General features: G+C 41.0%; 1 protein-coding gene across 1 annotated transcript; it reads left to right on the forward strand.

The window, feature by feature from the left end:
- Positions 1-390: 390 nt before the first annotated feature.
- On the forward strand, positions 391-21,260 carry gch1 (GTP cyclohydrolase 1). The gene is made up of 6 exons (XM_010892353.4): positions 391-902; positions 6,824-6,933; positions 16,956-17,011; positions 18,906-18,937; positions 19,244-19,328; positions 19,859-21,260. The coding sequence occupies exons 1-6, from the start codon at positions 536-538 to the stop codon at positions 19,983-19,985; spliced, it is 777 nt and encodes a 258-aa protein (XP_010890655.1). The 5' UTR covers positions 391-535; the 3' UTR covers positions 19,986-21,260.
- Positions 21,261-21,807: the final 547 nt, after the last annotated feature.

Below are 21,807 nucleotides of genomic sequence, written 5' to 3' on the forward strand. Positions count from 1 at the left end.
AGACCAAAACAACTGATTTTTGTCCGGTAGACTGCTTGCGAAATTTGCAGCATCTTGCTCCCAACAAGTACCTTCATACCGCTATATACCGCATTTTGTGCTTTTTTATCTAACTTCACTTGATTACATCAACTTATTTGAAATAACAAAAACATTTCGACTTGGGAATGTTTTTGATTTAATTACTCCATAATATAACTATTATAGTAACTAAATACCGAATATCGGTTACTCCTAGTAGTACTCCTAGTAGCCTACCGGTGTCAAATGCGCACCCGGGCGCGCATAGTCACAGTTCACCACTACCAACTGACAGATTGTGACGTCTTAAAAATGTTCGGCCAATAGAATTGCACGAGGATTATACTCTGTTTATAAAACCGTAGGGTACCACGGATGAAGTGCTTCACCTACTTTGTCCCTCCAACTGATCGGGGTGTTATCTGCAGGTGTTTCGTTCAAAACAAAAGTTGCCCACGCGAAGCGACCACATCGGAAACGATATTCTTCAAGAGACAAGTGGAAGTTCTGAACTATGGAGCGCTCTATACAGAGTCACGAAAAGCAAGCTGACAGCAGACCAACTACAAACGAAAGTTCCATAAACGGACAATTGGACGGCTTGGCAATAAAAGACAACCGGACCGTGGTGTATCAGGGGACGGAGACAGCGGGTGAGTCGAGCTCGCACACTGGGTCCTCCGTTGTAGAGGGTTGGAAGAATGAGCGGACCCGAAGTATGGAAGACAACGAAATGAGCCTGCCAAGTCTTGCTGCTGCCTACACCACTATTCTCCGGGGACTCGGAGAGAACCCACAAAGACATGGACTTCTAAAAACTCCGTGGAGAGCTGCTACTGCCATGCAGTTTTTTACCAAGGGCTACCAGGAGAAAATCATAGGTGAGTTAGACAGTTCAGAATGTTCTTCCAATTTGTCAACACTTTCCTATGCTAAATTTACCCTATTTGGTTTCTTAACTCCATCAGTTTTTGAGGATAAACATGCCATTTATTATGCTGATATATGAAAAGACAACTTTCTTACAGCCTTACTCTATGGTCCTGTTTATCAGAAGACATGAAGAGTTGCACATTTAATTTAAATACTTTTTGTGCGAAACTGTTTAGTATAAGATATTTCCATAAAAATGGTGAGCTCTGCAGTACATACAAAAAGTTAAGTACATTTTAAGTATTGGCACTGAAGAAACCGGCTTCTATCAAATGACTGAATGCTTGCGTTTTAGAGCAGCTGGGTGCTAAATAGTTTCCTGTCTAATTGCATTTCATGAATTCCCTGTTTTTACACACAATCTCCACATCTCCAATTCTTACAATATGGGTCACATGCATATATAGGCTCAGCAAGTCATTCTGACCAGACCGCATTGGTTCCATTCTTCCTGGTTGGGGCTGTTGTAGTTGTGGAGCTGGGGGTCTGCTCCTTTCAACATCATTACACCACCCCCTTCTACCCATTAACTCATCTGGAGTTGGTTTGGTGAGGGACAATTTGGGGTTCTGTGTTAAAAGTTTGAAGAGAGACACAAGACACACAAGGAATATGTTAGTATTGCTTTCTTTCAGGCTGAAACAGATGCATCTGGAATAGCTTGTTTCTAAACCCTGTTTTGAGGTATGTGTTGGGGGGGTTGGAAATGAAATGTGAGGGGCTGAACAAAACCGTAAAACATGCAAAAGAGTTGTGTGTTCATGAGTGCTAAAACAAGTGGTGGTCTCCCCTTTTTTGGATTGGTTCTCATTTTGCACCACCCCTTTCTTCGAAGATACAATGTTATTAAGCTTAAGATTTCGAGGAACAGAAGAACCTCCATGGCTAGTTTCACAAATACTGGTTAGGCCAGGACAAAAAGAAAGCTATGGAGTACCTCAGAAAATAACCTTCATTTACACATGGATTTGTTATAGCAGTAAGATTTATCAGTGTAGAGAAAGGGATAGTCCTCCAGCAATATCCCAAACAATATCCAAAATACTGACTATTTAATCGTGTGCATCTGTTTGTGTACTCAATTAAGTGACTCATGGATGAGTGCCCAGGGCGAGCAGGTAGTGGGATTGATGCAAGGTTGAGCTGGTTCATCTATGGGTATTCTAAGTCCAGCAGTGGACTCTCACTCATACCGCATATTCTTACTTAGTCACAGAATGTCCATTCTGGCCAAACCTTTGCTGACCCAAAACCTAATGTTTGTGTGCTAATAAAAAGTTTGCTCATGTTTAATGCATAAGACTGAGTGTGCAAATAACGAGTGCATAGAGGAATCCTACATGACCTATGATGCTTTCTGTACTTATCATTATAAACTGCTTGGCTTGAATCTTGAATGCTAAAAGCTGTGGTATATGGTCTCATACCAACACACTGGTTCATAAGTCATTATACAGCCTGGTCATAATGCCATATTAATCTAATTTCTTAATTTCCTGTCTAGATACTTATGAGCAGTTATTAGTACTAGTACAGTATTAATACATTATAAGAAATCATCAGGCGTTCCAAATGTGCTTAGAATGTATTGTAAAGAAAGTATTCATAGAAATCATTACTGTAGATGCCTGAAAACTGGATACGCCCCCATACCTTTTTTTTATCCAGGAAAAAATATGAGCAAGACATTTCATTGGCAAACAAAATGTTGCTTCCCACTTGCCCCACCCTGACCAGTAAATAACCTGTGGTGGGATGTCTCGCTCTGGGGCCATCCCTCTGAATGGTAAGGACCATAAGCAGAGTGATCCCACCATGAAAAGAAGGATGGGGCCATGTTTTATGAGTTAGTCATCTCTGTTCCTGGACGGTGTCTTGACGTCATTGTCATTCTAGAAAGGTGCCGCTTTTGAACGCTACACACAGTTTTTCCCTGTGCCAAATTAAAAGGTATTCTTCCACTTGTTCTCTGCTTTCATAAAGAAATGGGGAGCTCATATTTGGAGACACTCATTGGCAGTGTTGAAGGAGTGGGAGGATGTGTAATTCGGTCATTATCTCAGTCATTTAGGAAGGGGACCCTCAGGCTTCATGTCCTCATTTGTTGTTGGCGTGAAAAGCCAGGGGAAGGACAGCCCTCGTTTAGGGATTGGAGAGAAAAGGGCAGATTGAGTTAAAGGGAATTGGAAAGGGAAAAGAGAGGGGGGAGGTAGGGTGAGGGGAAAGCGGAGCACATGTTGAACCGGCCATAAGCTCTCTTAACCTCTCGGCTTAACTCATACACAATTTGAAGTATAAATTAACCAGAGCAGCTTATTGTGTAGGTATGTTTCTGTTGGTCTTTTAAATTTTTATGTTTTTGTGATCGAGTGTGTTTGACTGAGATGTTGATTTGATTTCCTGTTCTTTTCCTGTGGGCCTATCACATGACCTGCTGTGTTTGCGTGCGTACGCACTGATGTGGCTGAGGGTGTTTGTAGAGGACCAGTGACAGGTACCTGCCCTCTTAACAGCTGCTGCCTACAGGTTGGTGAGCTGGACTGGGAACCATGCTCCATTCATCAGTAGTGCTTCAATGGGGGGGGGGGGGGGAACACACACTGGCTTTGCTACATGTGACATTGTAGTCATTTAATTGATGCTGTAATACAGAGGGAATTACATACGTCATCAATTGTATACAATGAATACATAACATATTTTTGGGTTAGGGAGAAGAAGAGTGGATAGGAGAGAGACATTTAGTGACCTGCTTCAGTAGAAAACCCCAAAAGTTGCATTGTTGCTTTAAGCACGGTCAAAGATTATCATCAATCAACAGATATTCTTAATGACTCATCATTCTAAATTATTTAATGTGCAGTGAATAAATGAAGGTTATGACTGACCAACTTGAATTGCCAATAAAGAAATGGTATAACTAACAGTGATGTGAAAATAGCATTTATTAAAGCTTGGGAAAATGACCCTTAATAGTCTTATCCTTTATGTAATATTTAAATGTTGCTTATTTAGCAGAGTGACTTAAATTAGCATAGCTCATAGGTCCAAATGTGCATTATTTGTCATTGAAATTTGGTGAGAAGGTTTTAGCCACAGGGCCTATAGAGAACCTATTACCGTTATCTTGTTTGTTCATAGCATCCAAACCAGCTACTGCTTGTACACACAATAAGATGCCACACTGCAGACAAGTCAGTCAGCTCACTCACCACGTTGCCACGGAAACTTTACCTCCCGCCCCTCCTAATCCCACCCCATCGTCCGTAGATAGGAGGCCAGGAAATTAAAAACTCTCCATCAGTGGGAAAAAGAGGGTGCATCGCAACAAACAGATAAAAAAATGTGGATTTATTTGAACAATGATATGAGCTCCGCTAGGAGGGGAAAATTAAATAAAAATGACAAACAGGAAGAGCGCAAGGCCTATATGGGGTGCAAGATATCATTACGGTGTTTGCCAGCGAGAAACAACACACATATGGCTTTATGTGGCAGAATGATTGGGGAGGGGCTGCAAGGCCTTACGCTGGTGCTTTACCTCGGTACCCGGCTTATTTTCCGTTACGAAAAATAAAAGGAGATATTTTTTCTGGTAGTAAAAATAAACATTAACTCCATGGTCAGTTGTTTACAATATGGGTTTAAACTTAATTAAAACAAATGTATTCAAATGCCTGCGACTGGCTCCTTCTCCACCTACACTCGTGACACTGCAATTAAACCAGATGAATACGTATTTTGTCAAAATGATCTTTCTTTAATTGAAGGATTTGGGAGAATATTGAGGTAATTTAGTGTTGTTATACTAGGTTCTGCAGGCTACGTCTCAGTCTCAGCGCTCCGTTTTTCTATTGAATCAATAGCATCGTATCAGCTTCGGTCGTTCCAACTCTTTCCGTTCCGAGTCTTTCCCTGTACTATTGCTTCGTTTTCTTTATTTTATCAGGGATCTGTTTGTTAGATCCTAAAGGAAACGATACACATCGCCATTCGAATACAACATGCCGCGGGATTTGAGCGGATTTCATGAGAACAGTGACAGGCCCGGCAGAAACGGTTCATTAACGAAAATGGGTACATGCCATTTGTTATCAGCCCTCCCCTTGTCAATCGTCATTCCTTCCCTAGTTAATCGTCAGTCCTCCCCTTGTCAATCGTCAGCCCTCCCCTTGTCAATCGTCAGCCCTCCCCTTGTCAATCGTCAGTCCTCCCCTTGTCAATCGTCAGCCCTCCTCCAGTCAAACATCAGCGATCCCCTTAGTAAAGTATCAGTCAAAATTGTACGATTTTTCCCAGCCAATAAAACGAGCACAAACACGGAACTATTATCACATGGACTCAATACAGAAGAGGTGCTAGCTGGTGTAAGGTAAGATCAAGTAGAAAATTATGTTTTTGCACTTTCATAATCGCAAGATTATTGAAATACTTTTATATATTTGCTTAGCTAGATTCACTATTTTCAGCTTAGCCATTCTGCTAAATAATGTTATCTTAAATGAATCTAGCTAAGCAAATATATAAAAGTATTTCAATAATTTTGCGATTATGAAAGTGCAAAAACATAATTTTCTACTTGATCTTACCTTACACCAGCTAGCACCTCTTCTGTATTGAGTCCATTTGATAATAGTTCCGTGTTTGTGCTCGTTTTATTGGCTGGGAAAAATCGTACACTTTTGACTGATACTTTACTAAGGGGATCGCTGATGTTTTGACTGGAGGAGGGCTGACGATTGACTAGGGGAGGACTGACGATTGACAAGGGGAGGGCTGACGATTGACAAGGGGAGGGCTGACGATTGACAAGGGGAGGGCTGACGATTGACAAGGGGAGGACTGACGATTGACAAGGGTAGGACTGACGATTGACAAGGGGAGGACTGACGATTGACAAGGGGAGGATAAAAGCTTAATCGGGGTGATGTTTGATAAGGCAACAGCGGATACTTGACCAAGGGAGGGGTGATGACTGAGTAGGAGGAAGAACAGAGTTTCTGGGGAGGAATGATAATGTTCCTAATATGGATGCTGTACTATTCAGTATTGTAGTACCTCCTACAAGGTTTCCTATTGGTTTTCCATGGCTAGCGATGCCATCCCGCAGAAAGGAGAGGGGCAGGAAGCCTTTTTTAAATGGCTAGCTTCGGCTTTCAACAACCGCATGCGGCTTATGTGTGAAGGGGTGGAGGGTAAATTTGTGAGCATCGCCAATTTGCAAGAATATCCATCTTTCTACAGTAAAAAATGACATTATTTCTAATTTAAAATCGTTATAAAAAAAAGCGTTCGCTGAAAATAGCCAATTTAAACAATGTTGCAATTAAGTTCAGTAAGAACGTAAACAAGACATGCAGAGACGAAAGGTAAAAGCAAATGTGTAGCAAATGTGAATCATATGATGTTCATAATTATCAGTATATTTTTTTCATGTAATATAGTTTCATTTACAGTCGATACTATATTATCACACCGAACGCAGATCTATGGCCGCCGTGCTTGACCCGACTCGGATCCGAGATAGTTTAGTATCTTTTTGTCGAGAGCGAAACATTTTCCTTTCAATCAAAAATAATTGTTCTGAAAGCAACCATGTGACGATTGTGGGCGGGCACTCCCATTAATCCACACAACTGTGGGGTCAAAAGTGTAAATGTAGAAATAGCGTTTTATTATTTTTGATTATTAAAATATTTGCTCTCGACAAAAACACAAAAATGTTCCTCCATAAACTACATAATGTTGTTTATAGTAGGTTATAGTATAATTGGATTTCAGATATATCGTGAAGACCTACGTCAGCTGGATGGCTTTGTCTCGATCGTCTTCCCTATAATTTTTATTCCCTCTTGTTTTCTGTTTGTAGACGTAATGAATGACGCCATCTTCGATGAGGACCACGACGAGATGGTGATCGTGAAAGACATAGACATGTTCTCCATGTGTGAGCATCACCTGGTGCCCATCTTTGGAAGGGTACGTTTGCATGTGTGTAGTTGTACACACACACACACATGCATCATAAAAATGCTCTTTAAGGATCCTTTAGAGGTTCTTCACATTGAAACTACAAGGGAACCCAAATATGTTCAAGGAAAATGTAAAAGAGTTTCATCCTCTTTAAAACTACCAAGAAAAGGTTCTTTAAAAGTTTATTTGAGAAACAGTCAGAAGAAGCTCTTCGAATCATTTGTCTCCACCCCAATTTATATTTAAAGAGTCCCTAAAAGATTCTCCTGGAACCTTTTTAGTGTAGTGGTGTGCCTGTCAGCTGACCTGCAATAGCTAATAGCTAATCTGGAACTGCCCAACTGTAGGTAATTAAGTGAAAATCTGAGGCTCACACCTGATTACAGAGAATTTAGAAAATGTATCCAGTAGCCAGTTTCCTTGCTGTTGAATGCAGAGCTACCTGTTAAGGTTAAAAACAAGTATGTCTGGTTGAAACAATAACTTCTGTGTATTTGTATTTTTCGTATTTTTTTTAAATTATAAATTTGTGCCCAATTTTTTTTCTCTCCACTTCTTATTTCTTGATGTACGATTTGCTATTATGGCCATGCCTCATCGCAACCACTCAATAGAAAGTTGAAGATCTTTATTTTTTTCTCCAGAGGACATCATGCCAAGTTCATGTTCTTATCACACTGCTCTCTCAATTAGGATGTTTTGGCTAGTATACACACACACTAAAGATACATTTATTCTCCGGCCAACAACTGTGATAGAGATTGCTCGTCTTCCAGAACAAGTCACTATAAAACCGACCGTGCCACCCATCCTTCTTTCACAAAAAAAAGATATTTCCCTGCGGGTTATGATTCAACCCCCCTGATGTTTTTGGATTAAAATGTTCCCCCAAAACTCTCACCTAACACCCTATCCTTAATCTGGACCTTAACTCAATGACCTTATTAAACTTGCCAGTCCTAAATCACCCTTTGCTTCCTGTAAAGTTGATTTGTACATTTGTGTATGAAGTCATAGGCTTAGTTAATTGGTTGAGATTATTTTACAATTTTCTATGAAATTAGTAGTCTATTGTAGAGTAAACTCTAGTCTAATCTAAGGACCCACTGCCAAACACCCAAAATAACAACTCCACATGTAGAAATTTCCTCAGGGGTACTGATAAGGTATTGGTCCACAGGCACTGGCCACAATTGTGTTTGAAATTATATTGTTTCAAATTACACCCTATTCCCTTTATAGTACACTACTTTTCAGCTGAAATCTTGTTAGTGGGGATTGTCAAACACATTGCCTCTGTAAATTATCCTGTTTTACATTTTGTACCATAGACCTGCCATCCTCCCTCTCTATTCTCCACCTATTTTACCCTGCAGGTGTTTGCCATTTAAGACAATAGAAAGAGGCTGTCGATTCTTTCTCATCCCTTTCACGGTGCAAATGGGCCGTGATGATAGCCGTAGCAACACGGACACTCTCTGTCTGAACAACACACACACATACACACGCACTGGATGTTATTTTCTCCTTGGTGTGTATGTTTGTTGGCAGCTGGCTGTCAGAAGGCCACTTTGTTTCCATCCCCTTACTTCCCCCGCTGATAGCTCCCTGTCGTCGTCACAAGCGCTCGTCGCCTCTTTTCTACGCACACATCTATTTCCCAGCGCATCTATTTGGGCCACTCGCTGAGTGCGATAATGACTCACCGATTTATGCCTGCCAGATCGGCGAAGCAGCCGTTTGGCGCTCTGTTCTATTTTCTTCACGCGTCCATTCTGGCAGTTGTCTTTTAAAAGGGCACTGTGTAGAATCCTGCCTCTAATTTTTCAAAACTGAATTTAAACTATAACACCACTTGTCTCCCCTTCACTTCCCAAATGAGACCGGAGTAGTATTCGCTGTTCCAGGGTGGTTTAGGTTGGGGGAAAGTAGTACTGCGTGACTTGTAATATAAGGATATTACAAGTCACTGCACGCTGCACGTTTAAATAGGGAGTATCTCAGGCTGAACAATTGGGGGGGAGGGGTATCTGAAACGTTAACTTAAAATATTGTAATCTGGACATTTATGCTATTAGTACAGTTTAAATGTTACATATGGACCTATATGGACTTTTAATAACAGACAATAAATGCGTTCTCAACCTATGAGGTAGTATTGTTTTTCGTTGTTTTGCTGTTAGGTCTACTTTTACACCACACACCTTAGAAAAACGATGCAGCACATATCAGAGCACCTTTTAATCTAATCGTAATGAATGTCCTCTCATTAATGTTTTTTTCTCCCCAATTCAGAAATGCACTTTTCAAAAAGTCCGGATTGCTTGACCCATGTCTTTATCACAACCTTGCAGAAACAGAGGGGGAAAGAGGAGGACGACGAGAAATCCTTGCATGCCTGCCCTTTCTCTCAGCCCGTTTCATAAAATTGCTGTTGACATTTGAGTGGAGGGTGGATGGGGTTTGATGGAGGGTGGACGGGGGTGGGGCGGGCGGCGGCATTTAGCTTTCCAGTCATAATGCAGAAAGCAGTTTCACCAGCTGGACTGGTAGGAGAGTCTGGATCTCAATTCTCTTCAGATCTCTCATCGGCTGTGCTGACGTGATCCCTCTCCGAAGCCGTTTAGATAATGTTGCCTTTTGTCTTTGCGTTTTAGAATTCATTGGCCGTCCAGGTGGAATGGACAACTCGTGTTTTCATTCCAGCTTTCCTTCATCACATGATTGGTCAAACTATAAATATAAATGTAGCCATTTCAAAAATTTGATTGGATTTCAGTCCATTATTTCAACTTTATTTATACAGTGTGTGAGACTGAGGTCTCTTATAGCTGAGCCCTGTGCTACAGCAAATAAAAACACACATTTGGGGAAAAAAATTTGATTTGGAATTTTCTCATCTTCATCCGGTATCGGGTTTGGAAGTTTGATGCTTGCAAAGGTTCATACCAGTTTTTAAACTCAATGCTACATGACTGCACTGCAATCGTGCACCACTAAGACTAGTGGTGTTGTTTACCTCAAAGAACATGGAAATGTTGTATTCCTCAAAATAAAGTTAGATAGAAATCTTAGATAGAAATCTTATTTAAAATAAACTGGTACTTTCTGTATTTACCAGTCAGTTTTGTTCACAGTCTTATCAATCCACGCATTATTTCGAGAAAAGGAAATGTATATCACAGTAAACAAAAGCTAGAAAACAAGTTACCTATTCTGTCAATGATATTTACCTCAGAAAGTCATACTTTATTTGCTTGAGAAAGGAAAATACACATATATTATGTCTGACTCTGAATACGACCAGGAAGAATACTTTTTTTCGTGGGATAGAGCCTTGTTCGAACCAGAATATACAGAGGATGAATTGACCGTACTGGGCTCGGACGGTGAACCAGTTGATCCCCAACCCTTGCCCAAAATGTCCGGAGGCAATGTGTACTTATGTATTATAACATAGCTATCGGAAGTATTACTTACAAACTGTCTTGTCTCCAAGGGTGAACTGGGTAACTTGATGTAATTGCATTTGCCTTTAGTCGTCTTCTAAGTGAATGTGGGTCATGATCCTCTGCAGTAAATGTTAGCTTACTCGTGTGTCTCGTTTGCAATGTTCTTTTGATTCTCCCCCATCATGGTAATTTATGGCAATGAGCCATAGTTTACACAACTGTGTATTAGAGGTCGACTGATTAATCCTTTGGACGTTTTGCAAACTCTTGCTATCGGCAGAAATTGGCTCGATAGTGGCCGATGGCTCCCCAGCCTCAGTCACTTGCAACTTACTGTGCATCACCTTGGGATGAGCCGGAGGCTCCATAAATGAAGTCAAGGAAATTTCACTGTGTACTGTACCTGAGATAATTTATATTTAAATGAAAGTTAACTTTAAGACAGCGTTATTAGTTTTCATGAGCATTTTAAGGTTGTTGGTTAAAGGCTGACATTATTAATGCATTAGACCAGGTGTGTCAAACCGGTTCCACGAAGGGCCGAGTGTCTGCAGGTTTTTCCTATAAATTGGTTCCCAGTTCAGATCTAAGCAACCAGGTGAGGGTAGAAACTAACCAATTACTGACCTAATTAATCAATCAAGTACAAGGTTAGAGCTTTAACCTGCAGACACTAACCGATTACTGACCTAATTAATCAGTCAAGTACAAGGTGAGAGCTTCAACCTGCAGACACTTGGCCCTCCGCTGACCCAGTTTGAAACCTCTGCATTAGACTGAATATAACTGCTGGTCTGCCGAAAGTGGATTCGGTCTCTGTTTTCCTATCAAGCATGGTTGTTAGAATTTGGCTAGCCGTAAGAGCAAGCATAGCACAACTATGGGCCAATGGCCATATCTGATCATTTGGGGGCCATTTTTGCTGAAAATGTGTGCACATGATTAACTCCTGATAATAATCTAAGCAACTGTTAAAGACTCCATAGAATGGCACTCTTCCATGATTTTGTGAGACACGGGCGCTGGAGAGGTGCTGCAATGAATGCACGACAGACTTTAAATGACATTTTATCAATGTAGACTACATTAGAGATATTTTTCTCCACTCCACAAAAAACAATTCTCCACTCCACGAAAAAACCTTCAACTCATTATTCTGGCGATAGGGTTAGAAAACGTGAGCTAAACCTTAAGGTCCCGAGATAAATGTTAACATTGGAACAGCTGATTGTAGAGCAAGGCTGACAAGTGGCATTCAAGTAGAGTAGCATCGGTTTTCAGTTTATTTCTTCCCACAAAGGTTCTTTTCGAATATTTGTTCACGATACAAGACAGGCAGAGAGGGAGGAAAAGAAACCATTCAACTTTTACTTTACTTACCAATGTGAAGTTCTCTCTTCCAAATACTCCAGCCATGTAACTATCCATTCATGAAATGAAATGGCACACTGTAGGATTCTCCTTACCCCTGGAATATGCATGAACATTAATGGTTTGTAAGAGTGGTATTACAATGTATGGGGATGCTCAACAGAAGTAATCCTTCCTGGCCAGTAATAAATCCTAGAACAGCATCGCCCATTGCAGAACATAATTCTTTCCAACAATGTAATCCACCAAATCACCCTTCAGGATGTTCTGTTACCTATTTATACAAAAGGAGCCACCTTTCTGGACAGAATGCAGTCAAGCTTCTCAAATGGAATAACTTATTTTATGGGGGGAAAATAGCTAAAAATATATACATAGCTCAGGGTTTTTAATTGCTTTTTAAATGTAGGCTATTATATGGCAATTTAAAACAAAGTATCTCACAAAAATTAGTACACCTCACCACTTCACATTTTTGCAAATATTTGATAATGTCTTCATGTGACAACACTGAAGAAATTAAACTTTGCTACAATGTAAAGTAGTGAGTGTACAACTTGTATATCAGTGTAAATCAACACCCGTGAAATATGGTAGAGTGCTACCTCAGCTATTGGGATAGCAGAAATGATTGAAGGTTATTTTGGTAAAGATCTTTCAAGAAATTCCCGTTTAATTTAGTGGTAATGTGAGGTTTTGGCCCTATGAATTTTGACATCTCCGATACATGCAATAGGGCGGCAGTGGTCACTAATGTTTAGTGGTAATCTGCCGATTCGAGTTCGCATTAGTAAGCCATAGGCTAAGCATGAATGTGGGGCTAGCCCCTCCCTCACAATGCAATAGTGGGGCTGACAGCTGGTAGCCCCACTACAGCGTAATTTCATTTTTCAGACCTGATTGGCAGTCTGTCTGGCGCCAACATTAGTCTGCAAGAAGAGCAAGGAGGGTAGATTGTCTTAGCTAGCTTGTTAGCTAACAACAGATAACTTAAGAAAATCACAAACAACAGATAACTTAAGAAAATTAATAAAGTGGATTTCATACCAGAGCACCGGTTTGAAACCCTTAATTTGGAGTAGAAACTTGAAGTAAAGTGACTTGGTGCCCATCAGCCACAGGATATAGTTATCACTCAATCTGTTGGTAAAAGTAACCGCAGGTTTAACGTGGAGTGGTTTTTGAAGAAAAAGTGGCTAACGGTTAGCATACAAAAGAAGGCACTCTTCTGTTTTCCATGTCTGCTATATGGTGTAGATGGTACTTGGTTGAGGACGGGTTACAAAGATTTGAAACATCTTTATGAGAGGATTGCAAAACATGAGAGCAGCGGGAGTCATCTGGACAATGCTGTGAAATTGGGCTTAAATGTTGCAGCCCAAGTTGACAGTGCATACAGGCACTCCATTGAGCAGCATAACAAACCGGTAGGTTCTCAGTTGGATCATAACATGTATTAAGCTGTGTGGAAAATGTGAAACCGCACTGCGGGGGCACGACGAGTCGGTGGACTCCCTGAATCCTGGATTATTCAGATGCATTTTCGAGACTGTGTGAGGGTGATTCGAGACTTCAGAGGCACTATGATGCTCAGTCCATCTTCAAAGGGACATCTAGCACTGTACAGAACAAACTGTTAGACTGTGTGAATGAAGTGTACAGGGAGGAGATAGCCAAGCAAGTGGACAAGACATCATTTGTTGCCATACAGGCAGATGAGACAACTGATGTCTCCTGTAAATCATGAATGGTGGTTGTGTTTCCTGACAATACAGTGACAGAAAGGTTTTTGGAGTATGTGGAAGTCAAAGATAAAACAGGACTCAGCCTCTCTAATAGCATCAAGGATTTGCTGGAACCACTGAAGCTGGGAGAAAAGCTGATCGCTCAGACTTATGATGAGTGGAAGCGTTCGAGGGGTACAGACGCTAATGAAAGAGACATACCCACATGACCAGTTTGTTCACTGCTATGCTCACCAGCTGAACCTGACCTTGCAGCAACTTTGTTCAGCAAGGATGAACATCCTGAAGGTGTTTTTTGCAGATTTAACTGCTTTTGCCACCTTTTTCTCTGGGGCTCGAAAACATGTTGCGGCACTTGCTGATGCAACACAGAGACGCATTCCAAGGCCACCCACTGTACGATGGAACTTTAAAAGTAGAACTGTCAATGCAGTTTGGGGAAACTGCGCTTCGCTGCTCCTGTGTATGGAGGACATACGCACACAACCAGGATGGGATGAGGCCACTCTGGGACCGATCCTTTCAGCAGCTGCTGTAATTCTTTTTTTCTTCCTCAAGCCAGAAGCTAATGTTTTATACAACACTCTGCTAAAACGGAGCATCGATGCATCTGGGATTAGCAGTGCACTCGCCTGTTTCACTGAGAATGTACACAATATGCGTAAGCAAACTGATGAATGGGCTGCCACAGTTCACGATGGAACAGACGAGTAACCAGCACAGTGCCGTTGATGAAGGAGGCATGTGACACAGTCATCTCCCAGGTGGAGCAGAGGTTTTCACAAAGTGATCACCTGATCGCTGCCAAGTTGGTTGACAGCTCGCTCTTCCCACAATTTGTCCTGTCATTCCCTACATCTGGGCTTAACTATGCGGTGAAACTATGGCCTCTAGGAAACAAGGAAAAGTTGAAGTCTGAGCTGACCACTCTGTACTGCCTCACTGAGCTTCTCACTGGTAAGACGGCCCTGTCTCTGTTAAGATCCATGGCCCTGTCTCTGTTAAGATCCGTGGCCTTCAGTGATGTTGAGCTCATTGCTGTTCTGAGCTTGGTTCTGAGCTTGGTTGTATTGCTAATTTAGGTTTGTAAATGTGACTGTGGTAATTTTACATGTGTGTGATAAAGAAGGAGAGCAATTACACAAGGTCTCTCTCCAGTATGTGTACTACAACACCTGGTAGAAGCAAGGTTAAAAGTGTTAAATAGACACATCAGTGGCAAGAGGGCGTTTTGTAGCTTTATTGGTTTGTGCCCCACCAATCTTTTAAATAAACAACGCCACTGGCCACCAGTGACGGTACATTCACACTATTCGCGATGGAGTAATGGAGATGAACAAGGAATTCTGTAGCAATTTATATTTTAAATGAATAACATTCTCCAGTCCAATTATTACAATGAAGAAATAATATCACAATGCTTCACATAAAATAGTTACATCCCAGAAATATCAGTGCCCTCCTAAATCATCTAAAGCTCTACATATTATACCACAAGTACACTCACCTAAAGGATTATTAGGAACACCATACTAATACTGTGTTTGACCCCCTTTCGCCTTCAGAACTGCCTTAATTCTATGTGGCATTGATTGAACAAGGTGCTGAAAGCCCATATTGATAGGATAGCATCTTGCAGTTGATGGAGATTTGTGGGATGCACATCCAGGGCACGAAGCTCCCGTTCCACCACATCCCAAAGATGCTCTATTGGGTTGAGATCTGGTGACTGTGGGGGCCATTTCAGTACAGTGAACTCATTGTCATGTTCAAGAAACCAATGTGAAATGATTCGAGCTTTGTGACATGGTGCATTATCCTGCTGGAAGTAGCCATCAGAGGATGGGTACATGGTGGTCATAAAGGGATGGACATGGTCAGAAACAATGCTCAGGTAGGCCGTGGCATTTAAACGATGCCCATTTGGCACTAAGGGGCCTAAAGTGTGCCAAGAAAACATCCCCCACACCATTACACCACCACCACCAGTCTGCACAGTGGTAACAAGGCATGATGGATCCATGTTCTCATTCTATTTACGCCAAATTCTGACTCAACCATCTGAATGTCTCAACAGAAATCGAGACTCATCAGACCAGGCAACATTCTTCCAGTCTTCAACTGTCCAATTTTGGTGAGCTTGTGCAAATTGTAGCCTCCTCTTCCTATTTGTAGTGGAGATGAGTGGTACCCGGTGGGGTCTTCTGCTGTTGTAGCCCATCCGCCTCAAGGCGTGTTGTGGCTTCACAAATGGTTTGCTGCATACCTCGGTTGTAACGAGTTGTTATTTCAGTCAAAGTTGCTCTTCTATCAGCTTGAATCAGTCGGCCCATTCTCCTCTGACCTCTAGCATCAACAAGGCATTTTTGCCCACAGGACTGTCGCATACTGGATGTTTGTCCCTTTTTACACCATTATTTGTAAACCCTAGAAATGCTTGTGCGTGAAAATCCCAGTAACTGAGCAGATTGTGAAATACTCAGACCGGCCCGTCTGGCACCAACAACCATGCCACGCTCAAAATTGCTTAAATCACCTTTCTTTCCCATTCTGACATTCAGTTTGGAGTTCAGGAGATTGTCTTGACCAGGACCACACCCCTAAATACATTGAAGCAACTGCCATGTGATTGGTTGATTAGATAATTGCATTAATGAGAAATTGAACAGGTGTTCCTAATAATCCTTTAGGTGAGTGTATATCAAATTATACCACGTGCCAGGAGTATCATATGATAACAAAAACTTGACAAATTAAGTAAAAATTTACTATTTATCCTAGACTGACAGAACATTCCCAAACAAAAGGACAACCTCACATCAGCTACAACAATGATGACAAAAAAGCTTACACATTTACTTGTATTCATTTAGCTCCCATCCAAAGCTAGGCTTTTGGTTTCACCTTTCTCCTTAAGCAATTATTACATTCAGCAAATATCTATTGATGGCAAACAATACAGTAATACAACATTGGAGACACACACAGATTCCTAACAACATTCTTTCATTCCACTACAAGACCCCTCACCAAATATGTATCAGGGACATTTTGAAATATGATCAATCAATGTTGAGTTTGTAGGCTGCTTTAGGTTTGTAGGTTTGGCTGGCCTAACTCTTCTTTACTATCTATCCTATTACTACCTATCCTATCTGCTCTAAATACATTGTATCCATCTAATACAATATCTGCTATCATTAAGATATCAGTAATTTGAAATAAAGTTAATATGCCCTAATTAGGCTGTTTAATGTTCTGCTTGATATGTCACACCAGTCAGTATGGATTTAAGGAGAATATGCTTTTAGTGCACATGAAACGTTTCTGGGATCTTTTATTTGTGGGTCTGCCATGGGTTGTATAGACTTTGGGGCAATAACACTCTCCATGTTTGTGAATATGCTATAAATTGGAACTAAGACAGTCCTAATAACAGAATTGCTAATCTTTCTTACAGGTCCATATAGGCTACCTCCCCAACAAGAGGGTACTAGGTCTCAGCAAGCTGGCCAGGTAAGAAGATACGGGCAGTTGAACAGGTTGTTATTGTTGTAATAGATATGTAAACTGGGTTCAGTACTGCACACGCAGACATTTGGACTCAACATCTTTAGTGAAGGTATTGTATGATATTATCAATTTACTAAGGGAACTGTACCATGGTACCAATTTCCTGAAACTAAAAAAGCCTTGCAGGAGGGTTAGATATTGGGATACTAGAGGGACTGGGATTAGCTCGATTCAACCCATGTATCATCATGTATAAATATGTAATCTCTTCCTAATACAGTACAATACGGTCACCTATTTCATCATAGGAACTAGAACACTTAGCAGTGATGAGGCTGAATTAAGAGGCTGACTCATGTTGTTGCCCAGATGCAAGGTGGAGTAGGTTAGCGGTGTGTTAGCTTTTTAGAATCTGCTGTGTAGTGTTTGCATAGCTTTAGCCTAGCGGTAGTGTTTACTGTGGAGCTTTTTAAGTGGAGAGGCCGCTCAGGGTGGAGCCTTAAGGTGATTAAAAGGAGTGGGTAAGTCACAAGAGAGAAATCTGATCCCATCTGACCCCAATACCTGAGGCTTAGCTCCTTTCTCCAACAGCTACTCTGGTGTGGAGAAGACATTTTCAATGTTTCACTGGACACACTTACATTTTTACTATCCCTATGGGGAACCCAAAACATTATTCTCATTTAAACTTTTATTTTCCTTACCACCAGCAAAAAATAATATTAACCCAACATCTAACCCCAACGGTAAAAAAAATCCATGCAGAGATTTTTAGTCCCCATCTGGATTGTGTAGCTCGTACTTTTTACACACACACACATTCGGTTTGCGCCATATTAAACGCCAGTTCTACCTCAAACACAGAATTCTATTTCCGCACTCACCACACAACTATGTATTTACAAACCACAAAGGCACCTATTAAGTGAAATCTGACAAGCATCTTTGAGGTTGATACCAGTCTTTTCATCCCTTGATGTCTACGCCCTCCATAATCCTCTTGTTCTGTGGCATTTTGCTGTGCCGAGGGATGGCGCTGCAGTGATAGCATATTGGAAAAGAGCATTGTATCAAAGCGGAAGTGATGTTAGGCTATGACGAGGCAGGCATAACCTGTTGCTCTTCTAAATGTGGATTCACTGGAGGAGGAAACTTGTCAGTGTCACTGCCACAGAATACCACAGTCCCTTTTAAAAAAGCAAAATGACACACAGAGGATGCGATATGTATGTTGGCGTGAGATGTATTTGAGTGTAGCACAAGTATCTGAAAGGTTGCTGTTGAAATCCCAGATTCAGCAAGTTGAAACATTTGACTTGGCCTTGAGAAGGCATTTAACCCTAACAGCTGGTTACTGAGATCTGAGTAAGGGGTCTGAATACTTTTGTGAGATTTTTTTATTTTAATTGTCTTTGTTTGGTCCTCATGGAGTATTGTGTGTAGATTGATTAGGAACAAACATTTCTTTAAACAAACAAAAAAAAATCCGTAACATAAAATGTGGAAAAGTTGAAGGGGTTTGAGTAATTTTCGAATGCACTGTATCGTTCTATCATTGCAGCCCAGAAAAAGATTTCCAAAGGTTTGACGGTATAATCAATGCTGTGATAGATTGGATGTAGTCTGCTCTTTAAACACCGATTACAACAACATGCCGACCACTGTTAAACGCGCAGACTCTTAGAAAACCTGGACCTATGAAAAACAATACAGCACTGCTTATTTTACACTTTACAGTGTTACATCTGTCTGGAAGAACTGTCCGGTCAACACACGATCTCTGAAGAATGTGTAATCCCTCTTTTGTAAGCGTATCTGTGCCTCTGACTGTGAATCCTGCCACTTGGGTTTTCTCACGTAATGACCCCCCCCCCCGTTCCTTTTCATCCTACTCCAGGATTGTTGAAATCTACAGCCGTCGTCTGCAAGGTATTGACAGATATTTAAATAATTCCTACCCGAAAGTTGACAATAAAAATAAACTGCACCAACTTAACATTAAGATGCTCTTTGTATCAAATTCTGTATAATCCCACTGTACGCGCCTACTTTATTAATTACAATATGACTTGCTTTAATTCCACATTGTCCTTTTTAGAAGGTCAGTTGGTTTAATGGTTCTTAAAACAAACTGTACCCTGCCATGTCATGGCCAATCATGTCACATATCACATTTGACTTTGCTCTTTGACCGTCTCTGACTTAGGCCGTGTTTATCTGCCTCTTCTCTTTCAGTTCAAGAGCGGTTGACCAAACAAATCGCAGTGGCGATCACTGAAGCTCTGCAGCCTGCCGGCGTGGGCGTTGTCATTGAGGCAACGTATGTCTTTTTTAGCTCACCGCTGATATTATCAAACCACAGAGACGGCATTAAAGGCACGATCAAAATAATATTTGTTCAGCTTATCAGCTCTGGATTGGAGCCGTCTGTCATTGCTAAAGAATAAAGATGAAGTAAGATGCCTCGGTAGCTAACTAATTCTGTCCAATTTTGTCTTTAATGTTATCTATGGTGCATACACCTGAACTCATAATCATGCTTTTGCTTAAGAGGTGAGTCCTTTCTGTTCAATGAGGTTGGTTCTGGCTAATGTTTATGTATATTTAGATACACCACTTTTGGTTTACGTGGTTACGTAATCTAAGGACCATTATTGCCTTTTTATTAAGACTCAACCATTGCAGTCCAAACGAGCGTGAGAACAAATTATGAAACCAAAGATATGAGTTCATATCTGGAGAATCTTCATTTCGTCTCTAACAGGATATTTCCCATACACCAAAATCTAATAACCAAGTCCCTATGGGTAATAATGTATTTTGTGTTTCTCTTGTGTTTCCGGCGTCCAGTCACATGTGCATGGTAATGAGGGGGGTACAGAAGATGAACAGTAAGACAGTGACCAGCACCATGTTGGGGGTGTTCCGGGAGGACCCCAAGACACGAGACGAGTTCCTCACCCTCATCAGGAGCTGAAAGTCACCGCTTGTGCACAAACCTGCTGCCCAACCCAGCACTGTCCCCTCTGCCCCTGTTGCATGGCTGGAGCAGGATCCATCCACACAGCTGTTTCTGTATGAAGCCTAGAATCCAGGCTTGCGGAGTCTGGTTGCCAGGTGTTTGTTGTTTGTTGTTTGTTGTGTGTGTGCGTGTGCACGTGTGTGCGTGTACATTAGTCTTAATAAATGGAGTCTGTCAGAATTAACAAGAAAACTAAACAAAAAAACCCCAGAAAGAATAGTTTGGCTCAATGATTAGTGTTTGAGATCTTACTTTAATTTTATTTAACCACCAAAAATAAGTATATCTATTTTTTCTCCTGGGCATTAAATCTGACAGTCCGTCAGATTTCTCCAATTTGGATTTCTCAAATTAGGTTGTTAGAAGCAGAAGTCTGATTGGACCTTGTGTTCACTTAAAGACCAGGTGTATTTGATCTTTAATCGAACATATGGTTAGACCTTTTTCAGATTTATTTTTGCTATATATTTGATCTTTTATCAAAAGTCATTTAAGCCTAGTAGGACCATGTTTCAGTCTTACTAATGGTATGTATTCTAGCTTCTTTAGAGCCAAATCTACTAAAATGTGCCAAGTGCCATTTTTCAAATGGTGTAATATTTCTGCCCAAACCCACATGTTAAACTGTACCAAAAATGAGTCCCAGTCCACTCAAAAAAAAATGTGGTTACTACCTCTTGACGTACAGTACACTTCATGTAGCGAATGGAAACGTATTCCTCAGCCTTAAGTGTGCATGTTTGTGGCATTCAAGCTGGCTTTTTAGTGGCGTAACGTTGTAGACAAGCAGAGGAGGACTAACTTGAGCCCTTAGTGGGACAGTTGGATAGCCGAGGAAGAGGTACTCGCCCGGCACTGTGACGTCCTTTACACAATCAGTAATTCAGGAAACCAACAACAGTGGCTTCCTGAGGGAACGTGTGATCTTCGAGTGATTTGAGGTAATGTCACTGTTTGGATTTTGGTATTTTTTACTGGAGGGCCAATGTTTCCATGGGGTCACACTGACTGGATGGAAAACTCGATAGTGACATGAAAGATGATCTCACGGAAACAAAATGGTTAGGACGGCCTATAGAAAATACAACACTCAACGTGTAACACATTTTAGCAATGACATTGCAATTGAGGGCTTCTACCATTTTTTATATTTTTCTAGCAACAATACAGTATCTCACAAAAGTGAGTACACGCCTCACATTTTTGCAAATATTTGATTATATCTTTTCATGTGGCAACACTGAAGAAATGACACGTTGCCAGTTTTACAGCTTGTATAACAATTTGCTGTCCCCTCAAAATAACTCATCATACAGCCATTAATGTCTAAACCGCTGGCAACAAAAGTGAGTACACCCCTAAGTGAAAATGTCCAAATCAGGCCCTTTTAAGAACCTAGAGACATTGACAATAACACATTATGTTGAGACTTCCATTCCCCCAAAACCTTTCATTGAGCCTCCCCAGACAATTCACATTTTATTTTGAATCCTATACTGGTACACCCAATTTAATGAATAAGGTTTAACAATAAATTGAAAAATGTAATCTGGTATTCTTGGGAACATGCCCACACTCATCTTCATCAACAAACTGATGAATAAATAGCCAGAAAACTGCACTGCTGACATGAACTAACCCGGCCCAGGGACCAAGTGGGGCACACACCCCGATCCCAGCGCCCCAAAAAACTATTCAAAATCTTCATAATTATTACATACAATATTGAGTCCAGTTGGCTTCCACCATTTTCAAATGTTGGGTGGTTGTTTACAAT

Source organism: Esox lucius, chromosome 15 (assembly GCF_011004845.1).
Source record: "Esox lucius isolate fEsoLuc1 chromosome 15, fEsoLuc1.pri, whole genome shotgun sequence".
Classification (NCBI taxonomy): domain Eukaryota; kingdom Metazoa; phylum Chordata; class Actinopteri; order Esociformes; family Esocidae; genus Esox; species Esox lucius.